At 36.8% G+C, this 19762-nt stretch overlaps 1 protein-coding gene across 2 annotated transcripts in view; it reads right to left on the reverse strand.

Annotated features, from left to right (window-relative positions):
- Tmem214 (Transmembrane protein 214) overlaps positions 1 to 19332 on the reverse strand; it is a 125992-nt gene extending 106660 nt beyond the window's left edge. The window contains exon 1 of one of the 2 annotated variants that reach the window (XM_081754783.1): positions 19008 to 19332. In XM_081754783.1, the coding sequence (XP_081610909.1) occupies positions 19008 to 19137 (130 nt within the window). In that variant the 5' untranslated portion in view covers positions 19138 to 19332. The remainder of the gene's footprint in view (positions 1 to 19007) is intronic. The other variant, XM_081754776.1, reaches the window with a different exon arrangement.
- Positions 19333 to 19762: the final 430 nt, after the last annotated feature.

A 19762-nucleotide genomic window follows, 5' to 3' on the forward strand; every position in this document is an offset into this window, starting at 1 on the left:
CGCAGGGTGGCAGTTCGAGCCTGAGTGTGGAACGCTTTTTTTTTTTTTTCAATATAGTGAAATATTTTTTAAAAAATAAATGTCTAGTTTGAAGTGCTTAAGAACACAAGACCAGATGAACAACCACTTTTCAAAACTCAGTCACATTTATTCACTATGTTCATCAATTAGGCTATATACGAAGACACTAAAATGTGGAACGTTAACGATCCTTATTAACGTTAATACCACATCCGTTATAATGAGAACAGATTTGTGATCTGAATACCAACCTTAAACCATACGTCCAAAATGAAAATTATTCATGTTCTTGATACCTATTGCAACACTCAGTTGTAATATAGAGAGTGAGAGTGCGAAAGAGAGAGATAAAATACTGTAAACAGGGTGCGGAAAAATTCCCGGAACGGTCCAATATCTCGCGAACTATAAATATCACCAAAACAAAAATAACACATGTTAAATAGTTTTAAAGAAGCTATCCAATGATAGAAAACGCAATCACCTATCCCTACCTCCTTGGGGACTACGGGGGATAACTTTAAAATTTTAAATGGGAACCCCTATTTCTTATTTCATATGTGGATTCTCCAGAAAAAGTGATAGTGATTTGATCAAAAATTGAAAACAGTGTGTGCGAAGATGAAGTTACATGGAATACAATATCGATAATTGTTTTGCAAAGTAGCTTTATGAAGTAGTTCTTAGTAGTAGGGTTATTTACAACAAAAATAAGCCATTTTTGTCACCATTTGTATTTTCTTGCAAATTAATAAATATGGACAAATGCATTATTTTATGGAAGTTAAAATGTATGAATTCGTTATGTGGGTAAAAAAATCACATAAAAATTTTACTCTGCGTTGGAATCGAACTCACGACCTTTCATGCCGCAGTCCCGTACGCTAAGCGCATGGCCCAGAGCTCGACACTGAGAGGCCACATTTTCATAAAGATTTGCCGCCTCCATTTTTTATGTGTCGATTCAAGTGCTATCCGTGAAGGCACTGTTTTCAATTTTGGGTCAAATCACTGTTACTTATTCTGAAGAATCCAAATGTGCAACAAAATATGGGGATTTCCATTTGAAATTTTAAAGTTACCCCCCGTGTGGGAATGGAGGGTTGCGTTTGGTATCATTGGATAGATTTTTCTAAACTGTTTAACACGTGTTATTTTTGTTTTGCTGATCTGTATATTTCGCGAGATATTGGACCGTTCCGGGACTTTCCCTGCACCCTGTATAAGCTTGTATTTTTAATTAAAACAGTTAGTGTAAATCATAATCTGGATTTTTATAAAGTAAATGAAACAATCATATAAAAATGTATACAGTTTAAAATTGAATTAAATTGCAATTCCAGAATCTGTAACATTATACATTTCTTATTTATTTACATCGAATGTTAACTTATTGTATAGTTTATAGCGTGAGTATCAGCTGATATGTAACACAAAATTATCTATAAATTGAATTTAAATAGGAAATGATATAGTTGCTATAAGAACAAGTTTATGAAAATGAACTGTATAATAATGGTTGTATTTGAAATAGAGTTTGCGTAATGGAGTAAATATTTACACCGCCAGCTTTGCAATACTGTGCAGTTTAAATTGTCAATCTCATCAATTTTACTTATTTCGCTTGAATGTTTATGGAATTTAGTATAGCATTATGAAACATTCAACAACTGATCTAGTAGTGAAACATATTTAATAAGATTACCGCACATTACGGTAGATTCCGAGATCGCTCCCAGCTTTGCGAGCACTTGATAATATTTTATTATTATATCAGATAAAATATGTGGAAGAGCTAAATTAAATTAGAAAATGAAATGAAATATTTAACATCCCACTATTAAGCCCTTTAGGCGGGAAGGTTCTAGATTGCTGGTCCTCACATAGAGGAGAATTTGGATTAGTAACCAGTTTGGTTCTTTTCTTTATCAAATCTCAATACACAATTCATATAGTAATGTCGAGCAAGCAATAGCGAGTGAAGGCAGGTTAACCAGGTTGATTGCTTTCTTCACCACCACTCAATTGGTATACGGACCAGTGTTCTAGAATCCTGCTATTTTAGGCTAAGGGAGAAGATAATTAAAGTAAGAAAAATGATATAAGAATTGGTGGAATGAGAAAGTGGAAGGAAAAGGAAATGCTTTGAGAAAAGTCACGGACAACTGTCCATAAAGATTCTTTCTCTTCAAGCTTTTGTAATTGATGTTGCAAATTGTCCGATGCTTTGCAATGCGGGTCAAAGGAATAAATGCATTTTTTCGGGATAGTATCGTCTGCCCCTTGCTGCTATTGGTGGTATAAAAGTAGTGTTAAGTTGATTTTTAGTTTCTTGTTCCTTTTGTTATGTGAATATAGACTAGACCAAAATTTTTTACTGGTGTTCATTTCAGGATCACTCGGTAGCATGTTTTTAGTGGAGGAATGTTACGTGAATATAGATGACACCAAGTCACAAATATTTTGACAAAGATATACAATTTTATTACAGAAATAGTTTCTGCTTTTTCTTTTACTGTGCAAATGTTTGTTTCTAATAGTGATTTTTATTCTTATTGTATCCGTGAATACACATTCAAGACTTTTTTTTAAAAAAATAAGTTGTTTAATAAGGCACTGAAAAGTGTTGGATTTTGTAACACTCTAACACTTAAAAACATAATACTGAGTGATCCTGAAATGGACACCAATAATTAATTTTGATCTAGTCTATATTCACGTAACACTTTCAACAGCAAGGCTATATGAAACGTGGGCTTACTAATTAACGTGGAATAAAAATTTAAAAAGTCTAGTGGCTAGCGCGAGTGTTTTTGGTTCTTGTAGTCCCGGGTTCGATTCCCGGTAAGGGTCGATTCAGGTTAAATTTTCAGGGGAGTTTATGGGAAAAACGTTAAAAAATATAATTGCAAAAGTCTGATGCCAGTGTTTTGTAAGCTATTGACAAAATAATAGAAAGACAGGAAAGAAATTCTCTTGAGAACTGAAAGTGAACAATGTTTTCGCATTTATGCTTAATTTGCTACTAGCGTGACACATTAAATTGAATATAATATAAATATTAGACACAAAATTCGCTAGACAGAATAATACTATTAACCTATATTTGCATAGTATATAAATTAAAAACACGTTGTTTATCATAACGGAAAATGGCTGAACCGTTTGAAATGAATTTTATTAACATAGTTAACACCTACCTCGGACTGGGTTGTTGTCACGCCATTTTTATTGAAATGCGTATCCAAACAGAAGAGAGGGGGTTAAAATGTATGCCAAAAATAGAATCTCTCACGTTTGTGGGATGAAATATGATACATAAATTCCTTATTTAAAACGAGTGTGCACGTGTCCGACCGTGTTTAGAAATTTCGGTACTAAATGGAGAAGAGGGGCAATTTGTATCGTTTTTGCTCAATATTTAAGAATGATGACATCGAGATTGTGTCTTGTCTTCACAGCAAAACGGATGAAGCACTTGAAATTATCTTACGGTATTTAGCATTTGGTACAGTCGGATTCATTAACACATATGTCGTAAGAGGAACAGATGGATATAAACACCTTATTTTAAAATATGTGAGCCCATCTCCCGTTGTCCTTAAAAATCCACTTTTGAGGGGGAAATGGGGCAAGTTCCAAATAAGGCGGTCAATATGTAAAAGTGACGTCGTGTTTTTCTGTCCGATCATCACGGGAAATCAAATCAGCCGTTTGAAATAAATATTTGAATACATTTAGTACTTGGAAGAAAATGGTTAGCTGACGTTCACTAGAAACTTGACAAAACTTCGATACAAATTAGAGGATAGTCAGCTATGCCTAAATCTAATATTGTAGGTGGAAGTGAAAACGACGAACGAAGTAACAGCGGATTAAAATTTAGCATTAGAAGTCATTGAAAAACAGAATGTGATGCGCGAAAACGAGAAAAAAAGAAAAGGAAAAATGTAACGTTGCCGACGACAACACACTGGATGGTGCTTATCGAAAGACCCATAAACGCTATTCATTAGCTCATTCTTCACGGTTTGGATTGCAAGAAATAAAACTATTTCTTCGTGCTAATACGCCTCTCGAAACGAAATGTTATATTTCTGCAAAATTTGTTTTTCTCACATGACTGGATAATTTTTTAAAAAATTCTATTGTGCTGAAGAAAACAAAACCATATGACAAGCTGTATTTGATCTGAAGACCCCATAATCTTTACTACATGTTGTTATTCATTACATCAGCGAGACGTTGTTTGCAATGACACTGATACATTGAGTGGTTTGTTCGAGAAAGTTGCTTGTCTCGATTTTGTTTACTCTTTAGGTTTTTCGTAGAATACATGAAAAAGAAATACATTTTTCGCTTAAATATCCAGGAATCCTGTTTTAACTGATCAGAAAACAGCAATCTACTGGTGAAATGATATGGGGTAATGTGTAGCATTTTGTTTTCACGCCATCGATAGCAGCAAGGGGCACATGAATTACATAAAAAGGGAGTGTGTTGTTATGAACTACTAATATCTTTTTCAAAAAATAAATCTACGTGTTACTTCGTAGCTCAGGGGATAAGTGAGAGATTACAATACACAAGTTCGCACGATCGAGTCTTGTCCACTGCTATTATGTTTTTTTTTTTTGTTTTTTTTTTCATTTTCATTGTTTAACGGTGAAAGTGACGTAGATACATTTTCATTGGCATTAAAAAAAAAAAAGAATGGAAGGGAATACGTAGCCTTGAAAAGGGCTGTTTATATATAAGTGTCTAATAGGAGGTCCAATGACCTTCTACATCGATGACTGCCTGGAGCCTTCTGGGCATGCTTTCGGTAAGTCTGCGGAGAAAGCGTTCACTACGGGAGACTTCCTCCCAGCTGTTTTCAACGATTTTCCATAGTTGATTTTTTGTGGATGGAGGCGGGTTAGGCCAGTTCTCCTTCATCACCCTTTTGACCTCTGCCCATACTGTCTCAATTATATTCATATCGGCTTCACGCGGTGGCCAATCTAGGACCTCTTAATCAGCCTGCTGCGAGAGCCAATTTTGAACTAATTGACACATATGAACCGGAGACCTGTCGTGCTGAAACTGGATTACTCCATCGGGGTAGATAAAACGCACAGATGGCAACATAACATCTCGAAGGATATGTAAATATTGCTCACCTGTAAGACGCCCCTCTACCCTATGGAGTACTCCAAGACACTGTGATGTCATGAAACCCCAAGCAGATACAGATACGCGTCCACAGTGACGTTTGTGGAAAACGTATCTGGGATCATGCCTGGAGCCTCTCGGACGATACACGACTACTGGGCCATTATTTGAGGAAGAAAATGTGCATTCGTCTGTGAAGACAACATGTCTCCAATCACGGTTCACATTTTCTTCCGCAAACTGAAGCCGTCGTCTTATATGCTCTTCCGAGAGGAATTCTTTCACCGCAGCACGACGGGCGTGAAGATTAGCTTCCCTAAGACGCCGTACAGCAGTATCTCGAGAGCCTGGAAAAGCTGATGCGTGCCGAAGTTGTCTGGCGGTCATGTTGGGATTAAGTCGCGCAGCAGCAACAAGCTTCGCATCTTGCTCAGGTATCGTCACACGACGCCTACCACTACCTCGGCGCCGCATAGTTTCTCCAGTCTCTCGAAAACGCTTTATCCACTTCTGTGCTGTTCTTGGTAAAACTCCACACCTTTCAGCGGCTTGTGAAGCGCAATAGCCTTCTTGCACTAAAGCAAGAACACGCTCTTTTCTATTCTCAGCCATTTCTGACTTCTACCCTTTTCACGAGTTGCACGTTGAATGAGCACCCCTTTTAGTTGAAGCTATTAAACGACATGCACAGTTGGTTACTCCAAGAGCTAGTAAGATCGTAGTTTTTATTTGCTAAGAGGTAGAAAACACGTTATTTCGATATATGTTGTTGAACTACAAGGGAGCACTTTACAACTGATTACTGAGTGATAAGACCTGTGGTATTCTGTTCAACTTTCCTTTAGGCAATTTTAAACGTAATAGACAATATTTGTCTGACCTTGTCAGTGCCTGAGGCAGAAGACAAAATCAATGAAAATGTTTTCAACATAACATTTTCGATTTATGTTTATCTCCTATCCGTTTTTGTTACGATTACCTCTTTTAGAAATATTAGCTCTCTTTTTTTTTGGCCCGTATAAGGAAATGCTATTGCGGTTTTCCAACGTTCAATATTTTTGGCAAAATTAACACTTTCAAATAAAGCTAAACAAGCATATGTTTCACAGATAAAACAATATGTAAAGTTCTACTTTCCAGTTAGGCAACATTCCTTCAAAAAATTGCAACTATAGTTTGCATCTCAAGTAATAGGGTAAATGTGCCAGTAGTCGACCAATTAAGGAGATTTTCAACTTTGTTAAAGTATAAAAAAATCATTTTTTACTCATAACTTTTACTGCATATGTCATTAGAAAGAACAGTGCTTAAATTTTACGTTTGTGTAGCTCGCATAGGAAATCTTTTATAAAAAATTACACAGGAAAAAGAAAATACCAGAAACTCTGAAAAAAACAGTAGTCGGCCTATGAAAACCAAAGGTCACCTATTACTTTAACCAGTACTCAGCCACACTATAGAATTGACTTTTTTAATGGAATTTTAGAGATCAATTCCTCAGTAGCAAATTAAGGGACAAATATATTGCACTCAGAGTTCCTACAAAGAAAAACTACATGGAAAACAGGCCCGCAAGTAGAGGGAGCTAGGGGGCCTGGCCCTCCTAAACTTTTCATGGCCCCTCTAGACCTCAACACAAAAAACACAATTTAGATATGTGTAAGAGATTTTTAATGACTTGCCCCCCCTAACATATCTATGCCCCCCCCAAACCTCTGTGGCTAGAAGCAGGCCTGGTGGAAAATATTTTGCGATACAGGAAAACAGACTTCTTGTATGATATTTACCATAAACTAAGAAAAATGTGCCTCGGCCTAGACTAGCCTATTTAAAACTAATATATAGGCCTATTTATATTTACATTGATATTTATATTTAGCTATGACATTAACCCTTTAATATGAAGTTCATTAAGCACATTCAGGACACATAAGCAGGTTCCTCGTACGATAATTCACTGAGGCACGTGATTTTAAGTGGTAGCAGTGATCACAAAAGTGACACCCAATATATTTAAGTGTATCGTTCTCAATATCACTTATGAATTCTTCTTCAGGCCTTAGACGGCATTTCAACAACTTCTTGCGTCTCGTCTTTTTAACTACTAGTGCTACTTGGCTTGACAGTCCTTTTCTTTTTGTTTGACTTAAATTTTTCCTTTCTTTTGTATTCTCTCCCTTTTTCATTTTAGACATTCCTCTTCTAGTTTTCTTTTCTTTTTATTCTTTACCATCTGATAATTTCTCCATGCTTGGGAGGATACTGCACTTTGAACTTTTTCTCTGGGCACATGTTTGGTAGTTTTGTTTTTGATTGGAGCTAGCCAGAAAAGATGCTAATCAAAGCCAGATGATATGGAAGTATTTTACGAAGGTTTTCTTTGAATTTCTTCTGAGATCATATGGAGTTATTTCTGGCTCTACTGACTGTAGAAACAGAAGCAGACCTTTCACCTTGCGTCGCTTCAGTACAAGATGCCATAACGGATATGTTGTTTTCCTGGTTTGAGTCAGACGTAACGTCTATTTCTGATATCGAAGATATATTTGTAGGCTCTAGACGGCCAATTGCTAAAATTTGGTATGTTCCAGGACTAAGATATCGAACATTTCACTAGCAAGTATCTACTGATAGCAGATCGATCCTCTTCGGACAGAACAATAGCCTTATATGTGTTCATTAGTGTAGAATAAGAAGACTCTTTGGATAGAGTATCCTCAACGCACCTGATTGCAAAAACATCTGACACTGAGTCTATTCCAGTAGATGTCTTTGGACTGGTTGAAAGAAACGCTAAATCACGCGTTCTTAAACTGTTAGACATATTTTCCTCACGCTCACAGTGAGTTAGAATGTAAATATTTATGATTATTCTGTATTGTTTCGGCAATCAGGCAACTCTAGGAACAGAGCAGATAAGAACAGATAATAATAATAATAATAATAATAATAATAATAATAATAATAATAATAATAATAATAATAATAATAATAATAATAATAATAGTTGAAGAGCAATTGTAGCCTTGGAATTAAAAACGTGCAGAAACGCGACATTGTGCGGAGTAATTTAAAAAAATAAATCAATTAGATATGGATAACCCTTACTTCCTCATAGCTACCATAGATTAAAAGATTAAGCTATGATCAGGGTCAAAGGCGTCGATCCTGCTAGGGCCGGGGGACCCGGGCCCCCAAAGCTTATGTAGGGCGTATGCTTAGGGTAAAATAAATACTCATTACCTGTCCTTTTTAAATTTTAGAGAAATAATTCAGACCAGCCATAAATCCTTAACCTTTTTTTCCCTCAGTTCTAGAAAAATACAAGAATTGAAATGGTTACAATACCAGACTGATATTAAAGTACGGGACAAAAATAAAGACCAACATCGTCATAAGTTTTAATGGCATTTTCGATCGTTTAATTTTGTCCCGTACTTTATAACTGTATTATACTTGTATGATGCAATTAGTGACATCATAACAGTTACTTTTTCATTAAATCGTTAGAAAAGTCTTTTACGTATTAGTTAAGTGTCTTAGTTGTATGTCATGTGTCATTTAAATTGAATGAATGATAAGTGGATGACTACTGGAGTATATGTATCCAGTAGTCGTCCGTTGAAAGTAATGGGGGGCTGACCATTGGAAATTGAAGTGGAGAGTCATTTCCAGTAGTCAGCCCCTAATGGCTGACTACCGGAAAACGTTATCAAAAATGCAACTTGTAGTCAGCCCCCCTTATTTCTACGCAATATCTTGTTTTGTATCATAAGCCACGAATTTTTAATAAGCTACGATACATTCATGCATAGAAGAAAGCAATAACTCGTACTATTTTACAATAATATAATTTTAACTTAACTTTGAAGTAAAGCTTCTTCCTTATTTTTTTATTAACAAAATGCGCACTTTGCTCACTTGCATCAGCAGACCTCAAATGATAATTTTTCTTTTCTGCCACGAGGAGTCACACCAGGCCAGAACAAATGAGGTTGAATACTGGAGCTCTGATTTAAGTTGTAGTTGATTATTTGTTTGATAACAAGCTACTGTATGTTTATTTAATATGCTTTTTACTGAAAAATGGCTGACTACTGGAGACGGCTGACTTTAGGCACACTTACCCTCCTAACTAATTAACTAATTCTATGGCCTATGGAACCCGGAGGTTCAATGCCGCATTCACAAAAGCTCTCCACTAACTTCTATCCTTAGCTAGCTGGATCCAGTTTCTACTTTGTATTCCTATTTCTGCGAGATCCATCTTAATATTGTCCTCCCATCTGCGCCTAGGTCTTCCTAATTATAAGCTCAAGTAATATGCAACATAATAATAATAATAATAATAATAATAATAATAATAATAATATTAATAATAATAATAATAATAATATTAATAATAATAATAATAATAATAATAATAATAATAATAATAATAATAATAATAATAATAATAATAATAATAATAATATCTTAGTATCAAACTTTAAGCGATTTTTATATGATGCATATATTCATGAAAATAGTCACTACTTGTTAGGTACTCATTTGGTGTTCTCCTAGGGTTACTAGGAATTGAAATCAGGATCTCTGACTGTGCAGTCCAGTATGCTAACTGTATGACCACAGAGCACGGATCTGACAAAAACATTTTCATAACGTTTTGCTACCCCTCCTTTTCCCGTATCGATTAAAGTGCCATCCGTGAAGGAATTGTTTTCAATTCTGGGTGAGATCAGTCACTTTTTTCTGGAGAATCGAAATGTCCAATAAGAAATGGGGGTCCCACTTTAAAATTTTTAAAGTTACCCCTACCGCCAAAGGGAATGGGGATAGCGGATTTTGGTTGGTATAATTGAACTATACATATAAAGCAGAAACATATATTCTCATTTTGGGCGTGTGTTTTCAATTTGATATTAACTTAGAAATCTATTTGAACTTTGGTAGTGCTAGCATTTCCATAGCGTCATCTTCGTATACAAACAGATGGTGAATAAAAGTGACAGAGGTTTGAAAGCTGACAGTTTATCTGATTTTGTTTTTATAACCAATTCAAATGTTAAAAATGTAACGTTGTATTTAGAAAAAATAAAATATCCTTATATCGAAAGAAAACCGGACTGGGAACCGAACCGTCAATCATTACTGTAATTTCAAGCGCCTCGCTAAACCCACTTATTTTCTTCTTAATTTACGTCGCGAAAGGCGGCCCCGAAGTTCACTTACCAAAGTCTACTTTCCCCTTATCAGTACTTTCTGCATATTTCCTACTCGGTTATACACGTTTTACAGTAACCTTGAATGATAGGGACACAAACACAGACACGTCGAGAACATTTAAAATTCCAAAAATTCTCCCACCGGGAATCAAACCCGGTACCCTGTACACCACAGACACACATGCTAACCACTAGACCACACAGCTAAGTTATAAAGCCAGCGCGTTTTAATAATTCTACTGGAAATGCACGAGATATGCACTTGTAATACATTGAGTGATTTATTCGAGAGAGGCAAAACACTTTACTTTGAATTCATTTCTTGGTTTCATTTCTACTGCGTTTATTCTTTGTATTTTTCGTACACTACTTGAAAAAGCAAATACATTTTTCGCTACGGTGTCCAGAAATACTATTTTCTGATCATAAAACAGAAATCTTTCGGTGAAATATATGGGGTAATGTGTGCTATTCTAGTTTCATACCAAGTTCCTTCGTAGCTAAGCGGTTAGCATACGCACCTTTGACGTAAGAGACCCGGTTCGATTCCCGGTGTGAGCTCATGTGGTTCGGATTTCACGCTAATCAGTAGGTAAACTTCTCATATAGCCTCGATGCTGAAAGGGATGTTAAAATCAACTCAACATTATTTTATACCATCAATTGAAGCAAAAGGTAGACGATACTATCCTGTTAAAAACATGCATTTATTTCTTTGGCACATATTACAAAGCATCGGACTATTTGCGACACTTCAAGAAAAAGATGCTTTATGAATATTAAGTCGCTTCAAGCGTTCAAATCGCTTTGTAAAAATCCAGATTATGAATTGCAATAACTTTTTACGTTGTAATTAAAATTACAGCATATATTGTTTTCTCTCACATACTTTCTCTCTCTCTCTTTCTTTCTCTATATATACACACCTGTATATTACAATAGGTATCAGAACATGAATAATTTTCATTTTGGACGTGAGATTTAAGGTTGGTATTCAAATCAGAAAGTTGTTCCCATTATAACAATGTTAACGTTCCTCATTTTAGCGTCTTCGTATATAAATGATGACAGGGTGAACAAATGTAACAGGCTTTGAAACGTGATACTTCATCTGATTTTTTTTTCAAGCACTTCAAAGCAGAACTTTATATTTAAAGAAATGTTTCCATATGTTGAAAAAAATCAAAACTGCCGGGAGGCAGATTCGAACTGCCGCCCTCCGATGCTAGACTTTCAAGAACACTACTAAACACGCTTGACCACCGAGACAATGCATGAAAGATTATGTTGTAATAATGCTCATATATCGCTCCAAGCGCACGTTCACACCTGAAGTTTTAAATAGTCATTTTCTCCCTATATCAGTAATTTCAACTGAAGATATTGACTGATTTTGCATATTGGAACTGTGCATGAAGTGTGAATTGCATATTAAACGCAGAAATACGTAGTTGACTCTTCAGTTCATGTTTCTGTTCAATAGCCTCACATGTTAGTGAGTGTTTCCTAATACCTGTGTCATTTTCCCTCTTTTTTCCCACGGGATATTCTTCGTGTAATTATTTGACACACTAAGGTTTCATAAGATTAAAGGTTTTTTGCTTATAATTTTCTTATTTTGCTTTATTTTTTCTCTAAAATAATAAATAATTATGCATTATTACACTGCTTTGTTAAGGAAAGCACAAAGAAGCGATAATATAGTCAGAAAAGCGAGTTATTAATGAAAATGTGGAAGTTACAGTATATGCGAACTTTTTTTTGCGGATGAGGATACATGCATGCGGTAATAGCCAATCGAATGTTTGCCTACGGAAGACGCACTAAGATTTCGACAGCTTTAATCTGTAGCAAATGGGAACGACAGCGCCCTATTTTTCGTGCTTTCCGGCACCAGGTAAGAAATGCACATACTATTCTGGTGCATGGAACTGTAGAACACATTTTAGTAATAAAATTTTAGTGATAATTGTAAGGTTTGAAGATTAAATCAATAAAATGTAGTGGTCGGACAATGACTTACGAAATATTCTTTGTTAACTAGTGTTCGAGCACTAAAAAATTGTACAAATGTCAATAACAACTAACTTTCGATTCATCTACATGAAATAAGTTCCTAATTACCAATTCTGAAGTTATAATGGCGCACAAAACATTTACTAGTGTTCGACCACTATTTTTCGTAATACATTTGTACTGGTCGAGGATTAACTTTTTTATTTCAGTGTCCGACCATGCTTTGCGTTTGTATTTTCTCGCAGAATTCCTTGATTCAAGCATGAATTGAGTGACCAATTTACACTTCTATAATCATCTGCTGAATGTTACTGTTAGTAAAGTGAATATTCACCGAATGGATGTGGCTCAGTGGTAGTGGTGTCAGGCATTAGGCTTCGGATCATGAGGAGGCAATCCACTGGGTGTTGAATCCCTCTGAAGAGCAAGGGCATTTTTAATTGTCCTCGATATTTCTATGTTCGTGACCCAATCGTGATTGGATTACGCCAAATTGGTGCGAGGAGCCTTCAGGCTAAATGTTTCGGTTGAGACGAACTTTTTTCTAAATGTAGAGCGTTGGCTTAGTATTCGGGAGGTCCTCGGTTCGATCCCAGCGGCCGACCATCCTGACAGTTCTTTCGGGTTTTTCCTCAATCACACCAGGCAAATGCTGGGATGGTACCTACAAAATAGGCTCTGGCCGTCTAACTTCCAACATTCTCTCCCCCATCCTATCCTGGCCGGAACCTTAGAAGCCTAAAGGCCATAAAATAAATTCAAATTCAAGTAACTAAATATTCATACTGTTTCCGAAGATTTTCATACACAATTAACGGCACTGTTACGGTATGACATTTGAATGATAAATTTATTATATTTGGTCTAATTCGTTTAATAATGAACTACACTATTCTCGCCTGTCGCAAAAAAGAGCATTCCATACGAAGTGCATCAGCAATTTATGGAATTCCTCGGGCAACGCTGATGGATAAAATTCATGACCACAGTCCCAAAGAGTGAAAAATGGTTCCAAAACCATACCTAACACAGAAAGAAGAGGGATTAGCAAACTTGCTCATTAGTATGAGCAAAAGGGCTTTCTACAGAAGAAACACGATCTTCTCAACAGTATTAAAAAATTGTCTATTCAGAAAAACGTAAAACTTCGTTCAAAGACAATCGACCTGGTGAAACCTGGTACTATACTTACATAAGATGACACCCACAAATCGTAAAAAAATGAAATGAAATCTTTGAGTTTTACGTCCTACGGTTATGCCGGTTAGGCTAAAGGGGACGGGGATGATGAGTAATGAATGAAATGGTGGAATGAAGAAAGTGGAAGGAAACGGGAGAACACCGAGGAAATCCACGCACACGGTGTTTGTCCACCACAAAGTTCACGTGGCGGGGGCTGGGATTGAACCCGGGACCCCAAGCACCAGAGGTGAACGCTCCACCACTGAGCCACCGCGGCCCCACCCACAAATCGTGTCCCGAAACTTCGAACAAGGAGCGATACGCTGTAATCGAGGGAAACATTCGCTTCTGGTTTAAGGATCTTGAGAAATACTTGAAACGGACGGAGCAATCTGATATTCAAAATGATTCTAAGCGAATATTTAATGCTGATGAATCCAGCTTTCAACTGTGTTCCAAATCAGGAAAAGTGTTGGGGCCCAAAAGGTGGGAAAATATGTACCAGGTGAAGAGCAACGAAAAAGAAATATTAACAGTGCTTTGCACTTTTTCCGCTGCAGGAGAAATTGTGTCCCCGATGGTCCCATATCCGTATGCAAAACATCTTTCAAAGGACGTCATCAGTGCAGTTTCTTCAGAGATTTTTAAAGGCACGTCAGATAGCGGCTCAATGCGAAGTGAAACATTCTACGAATGGATAGCAAACGGCTTCCTAAAATGTGTGGATGATCCCTCTATTAAGAAACCAGTCCTTGTGCTAATCGACAGCCACAAGACTCACTTGACAATGGAAGTCAGCGAATTTTGTTCCAGCTGTGGTAAAGTACTCTGCTGCCTGCCACCAAACAGCACACATATTCTTCAACCCTGCGACGTATCAGTGTCCAAATCGTTTAAAACTGAAATGAAAGAAGACAGTTCGAGAGTTCTACATGGAAACTGAGTACAGTGTTACACGCGTTACTTTTGCACCACTAACTGAAAGAGTGATATACAAGGTAACAACGCTATTAGTAATTAAAAACGAATTTAGGAGATAGGGTATATACCTGAGAAGACGAAGCCCGTTTAGTGCTGCATTCCACTGAACCTTAAAAAAATTTAGTGGTCCCTTTCTTGATAAATTATCACAAAATTACTTATTCTCAGCGACGATTGTGCGAAACTGCGAAGTGATACCTGAAAAACTAATGATATAACATCTACAGATGTTATTAGTTTGGTAAAGTTATGCTTTAGCCTTCATACTGTAATTAAAAACACATTAACCGAGTAGTGGTCGATGACTAAACAGTATGTGGTCGAACATTACCGAAAAATGGTCGAATACTAAAGAAAGACAGTTGTTGGTGTTTCTCCGACTAATATTACATTTATAAATGGTATAAATTATCTTAGTTTTGGATAAAATATAGCTTTAGGAACACATGTGAGCTAGTTGCATCCTCGTAAGTTGTTACACTCAGTGAACAACGATTAAGGACCATACGAAAATGAGTTAGGTGGTCGAAGAGTGGCACATTTACCCTATTTCAGAATCCTAAGGTATTCACGCAACAATTTTTATAGAGGAAGTGTGGCTACGGGCATATAATTTGAAGTACTCACCAACTACCTTTATAGAGATGATGTGGAAGTACTGCAGGATTCTGAAACTTCGATATTTGGATAAGGCTCATACTAGTTCCTAAGTGAAGTATTGACCCGACTACGGTTGATCCCATAGTTTCGGAGCTATGGACCTTTAAAATTCATTTTTCCATGTTTTCGGCAGCCTGTAACTTTGAAAGGAAGCATTTGTGCACCCAGGTTGATCTATACTTTTTGTCTTATCTTGGTGTCAGGAATCACCTCCCAAACGTTGTCGGTGTTGTTTTGAAACACCCCGTATAAAAACAATAGTAAATAGAGAACAACAATAAATAGTAATGGTAACAATACAAAATATATAACAACAACATATGGTAATAATACGAACATAAATTAACATTTGAGGCCTTAGCATGTGAGCATGAAAATGAAATGAAATCTAAGTTTTACGTCCCACGGTTATGCCGGTTAGGCTAAAGGAGACGGTGATGATGAGAGATGAGTGAAATGGTGGAATGAAGAAAGTGGGAGGAAACGGGAGAACCCCGAGAAAACCCACGAGCGCGGTGTTTGTCCACCACAAAGTTCACTTGGCAGGGGCTGGGATTGAACCCGGGACCCCAAGCACCATAGGTGAACGCTCTACCACTGAGCCACCGCGCCCCCAGCATGTGAGCAGACTACCGTCCAGTCAGTATCCATAAGGTAAAAAGAAATTAAAAAAAAAAATACAACAGTTCTTATTTATGCTTTTCAACTAAATTGACTTTCAGTCTATTCAAATCACGTATACACATCGTCAAGACAAAAGGAAAAAGGTTTTTAGAAAAGATTAGAACACTGTAATGAATACAACAGGGACGTACAAAACTTAAGGTGAGGTAAATAAGTCTTCATTATTTCCCCAACTCAAACAGAGGGCTCATGTATCCGATGTTATCGATTGTAGGTGCAAGGTCAAATCGACTGAAGAAGCAGGGTAGCAAGTGGACTATTTAAAGCCCGGTGATAACATTTGGAATCATTAACTTTTTATAATCATAAATCTAATATTAATTCATGCAGTTTCCCCATGTAACCATTACACTCATCTTTCGGGTCAATCTCATAAGTTGGTACCTCTACTTACTTACGGTGAAGCAAAACGGAGGATCTAGGACGTGGCGTCATTGCAACAGGAAATACTGTGAACATATGTTTTTCCAACACACAAAAAAATTCGGGCTGGAAAGGGTTAACACCAAGGCCGCCACTCCGTTAGTATCTTTAGTTATCTTTTAGCCTGAGACTGGATTTTTTTGCATAACCATAATATAAAAGATACGGTCTGAGAGTAGATTTTTAGACAACCATGTAAATATCTACCCTTCTACGTGCCAAAATGCATTTAGATGAGGGAGATCTCATTTGAGATTCCAAATTCCTGGACAAATACGCACCACAACATTCAAGGAAAAGTTGGTACCCTTGAAATAGCATTTTTCTTTAGTAGAGGGATGATAAATGACCATTCTTCCATCATAAGATGAATGTCTTGTTACAAGCATGTTCTTCAATGAATATCATATATCAATGACACTACAAATTCGTTGTGTGTATAGTATATTCTTTCATTCCATACTATGTAAGGAAGAAAAACACTGCTCATACAAGAGTTCGAAACAGGTTGAAATAAACTGAAAATATCAATTCTGAAAACATGACGGAAAAAAGTTCGTAAATCTTTGTTTCCATTTATTGACCTATTCCAATTTCCCGTAATTTTCATGTCTCTTTCCTTCTCCACAAGAGAAGATCTTGTCTGTCACACTGAATATGGACTGAAACCGAAATTGAAGAGAGCTAAAAAATTCCGACCTTGTCGGTCACTAAAATTGAGAATTCTATCTAACCGAGTCAGGGCAGAAGGTAGGCCAGCACGGGAGCGCTTCTGCGAGAGGGTACGCGCGTAAACGAGATAGTACAACAAACACTTGATATTGTACGAACTCATTTTAACCCTAGTACATTATGTAACACACTTGTTCGTACAGTGTGAATATACTGGAGGAATTGCTCTGTAACTGCCAAAATGTGAACTTTATGTACTAGCTTTGTTTTAGTTTGTTGTAAGGAAACATCACGAGCACCAATATGTGAAAACCACGAAACAAATGTAACATGCAAACCCTGAAAATAGTGAAAAGAACAAAAAGTCTCATTTCTCGTGCAACACTTGTTCGTACACCAACTATGTTTTCAGAAGGATGACACCTTTTCTTGGTCTCTCTGAGCTTGCTACGTAGTCGCGCTTTAGAGGCACAGGGTGTATTACGAGTGTACGATAGTTTACGCTGTGAATGTGCTTTGAAGGAAGTGACTGTAAACCTTGCCCTAAAAGGTAAATCACAAATAAAATATAGGAAAAATTATAAACACATTCCGTTCAACTATTCAGTGCATTGTGAGCAAATTTAAATACATGCTTGCTTATTGGCTAATATTTTACCTTAGTCAATTTATTGAATGACCTGACTTCTTAGTTACCCATTCCGTGCAAATTAAGTTTAGGAACGAAACCCTACATTACTATCAAAAAAATATTCTATCACTACTTTCCTTCTCATTGTCCCCTAAAATATTTGCGCTGGGCTTAGTTCAAATACGCTACCACAAATAATATTTGAAAAACTGAGTTTCATTCATGACTTGTATGTAATTACAGCGTCTGGACACGTCATAAAAGCTACAATACAAAACACAAATAAGCCTGTGTTAGATGGCCACTATCTAATAGAGACAGAGCAGGGCGAAGCTGAGGATGCATCTGTAGGGAGCAGGCGCGTCAGCGGCGATATGTACACGCGTAAGCTAGATATTAGAAACAGTGTTCCTCATGTTACTTGATGCCTTAACTGTATGCAGCTATATCGTTACGGATCATAAGGCAGGGTAGGTCACGTCAATGGCACCTATTGGCAGCTACAAGCAGACGCGCCGACGACGGTGGTATATGTATATGTAGGGGTACTGAAAACACGTGGTTTTTCGCAATGATGCGAGTGCTAGTAGCACTTAAATTGGTTTCACATTAGTGAAACTACACTTGTAAATATAAAATATATCTTTTGTACAATGTGCAGAATTACTTCGCAGGAGGATAACAGTATCTAATAGTCATTTTTCATATGCATTCACTTATTTTAACCGTCGTAAAACACCTGCAATCATTTTATACTAGTAACCTTACACTTATAAACCTAAAATACAGCTATATTAGTATTTAAGTCTGCCGCCTGTAGATTTAGGATTTAGGATTTAGATTTGTGGGCTATCGGCATCTAAGGCCATTTAGCCCTTCACGATTTGAGGGATGACGTCCCTCGGCGAGCACACAATCCGGGGAAAGGGAAGGAAGAAAGGATTGGGAAAGGAAGGAAGCGGCCTGGGACCTATAAGTTAGGTACCACCCCGGCATTTGCCTGGTGTGAATGAGGAAAACCCAGGAAAACCTCATTCAGAGTGGCTGGCCTGAAAAAGCTGTTACACTTTTTCGACCGAGTGACTGCCGCCTGTAGAAATTTGTTCCTTATGGATACCGGTATGTCTTTCCATGCAAGATATGGCCTTTGTTTTTCTGTAAATTCTGCAAAATGTGGTGTGCCTAAAGTTGACCAGCACTACTAAACCTAACCGTATCTAATCTTTAATCAATAAATATTTGTTTCCTCTACTAAGAATATTAACTATTGAAAATGAAGTCTAAAGTGAAATCTTGTGGTTCTTTTACTGTTATATGTGCATTGCCCTAATTATTTTTATAGTGATTAAAATACTTACAAACATCTTCCACTTTAGGTGCACTTTCCACTAGCTTTTTCCTTTCACTTTTACTTAACTTATTTCCAGCCTGACCGTTTTGCTTGCTCTTCTTGCCTTTACCTACAACTTCCCACTGTCCAGATGCCATTATTGATTCAGTTCAGACCTTCGTGATGCCAAACGATTACATTCACTTCTTTTCCTTATTTTTACCTAATTTCACCAGGAGAAAGTTTTCTATCAATCTCTCATTTCTCTCCGATATATAGGTATTCTTTTTTTTCTTACTTGTCCAGACTCACAACCGTCAACACCACATTGGTCAAAGAACATATGCAGTCAGTGATGCCAACGAAATTCATAGAAGTTCCCTCGTGTCGACCTAAATTTTCCCTAATTTCTTTTTTAAAAAAATCCCACGCTTAGAAAATTGATACTCAAAAACAAACCCATACCACCATATGAAGTTGTACTGTACGTTCATAAAATAAGCTACAAATTCAAATATTATTTACATGTTTAATTAACTGTAATATAAATGAAAATATAACTAATTTTATGCTAGTCTACATATTGCAAAAATATCTGACTTACCAAAATTTCTCTGATTACACTTCTTGCTACCGAAACTTAGAGTTTGTTGTGAAGATCTAGGTGTTGTCTCCTAGCACAAAATGTACAGTAATTGTGTATACATATCTCCCTGAGGTCTGAGTTAGAACTCCCTCGTAGCTAAGCGGTTAGCGCACGCGCCTTTGGCGTGGAAGTCTCAG

Source organism: Thermobia domestica, chromosome 1 (assembly GCF_964235325.1).
Source record: "Thermobia domestica chromosome 1, izTheDome1.hap1.1, whole genome shotgun sequence".
NCBI lineage: Eukaryota > Metazoa > Arthropoda > Insecta > Zygentoma > Lepismatidae > Thermobia > Thermobia domestica.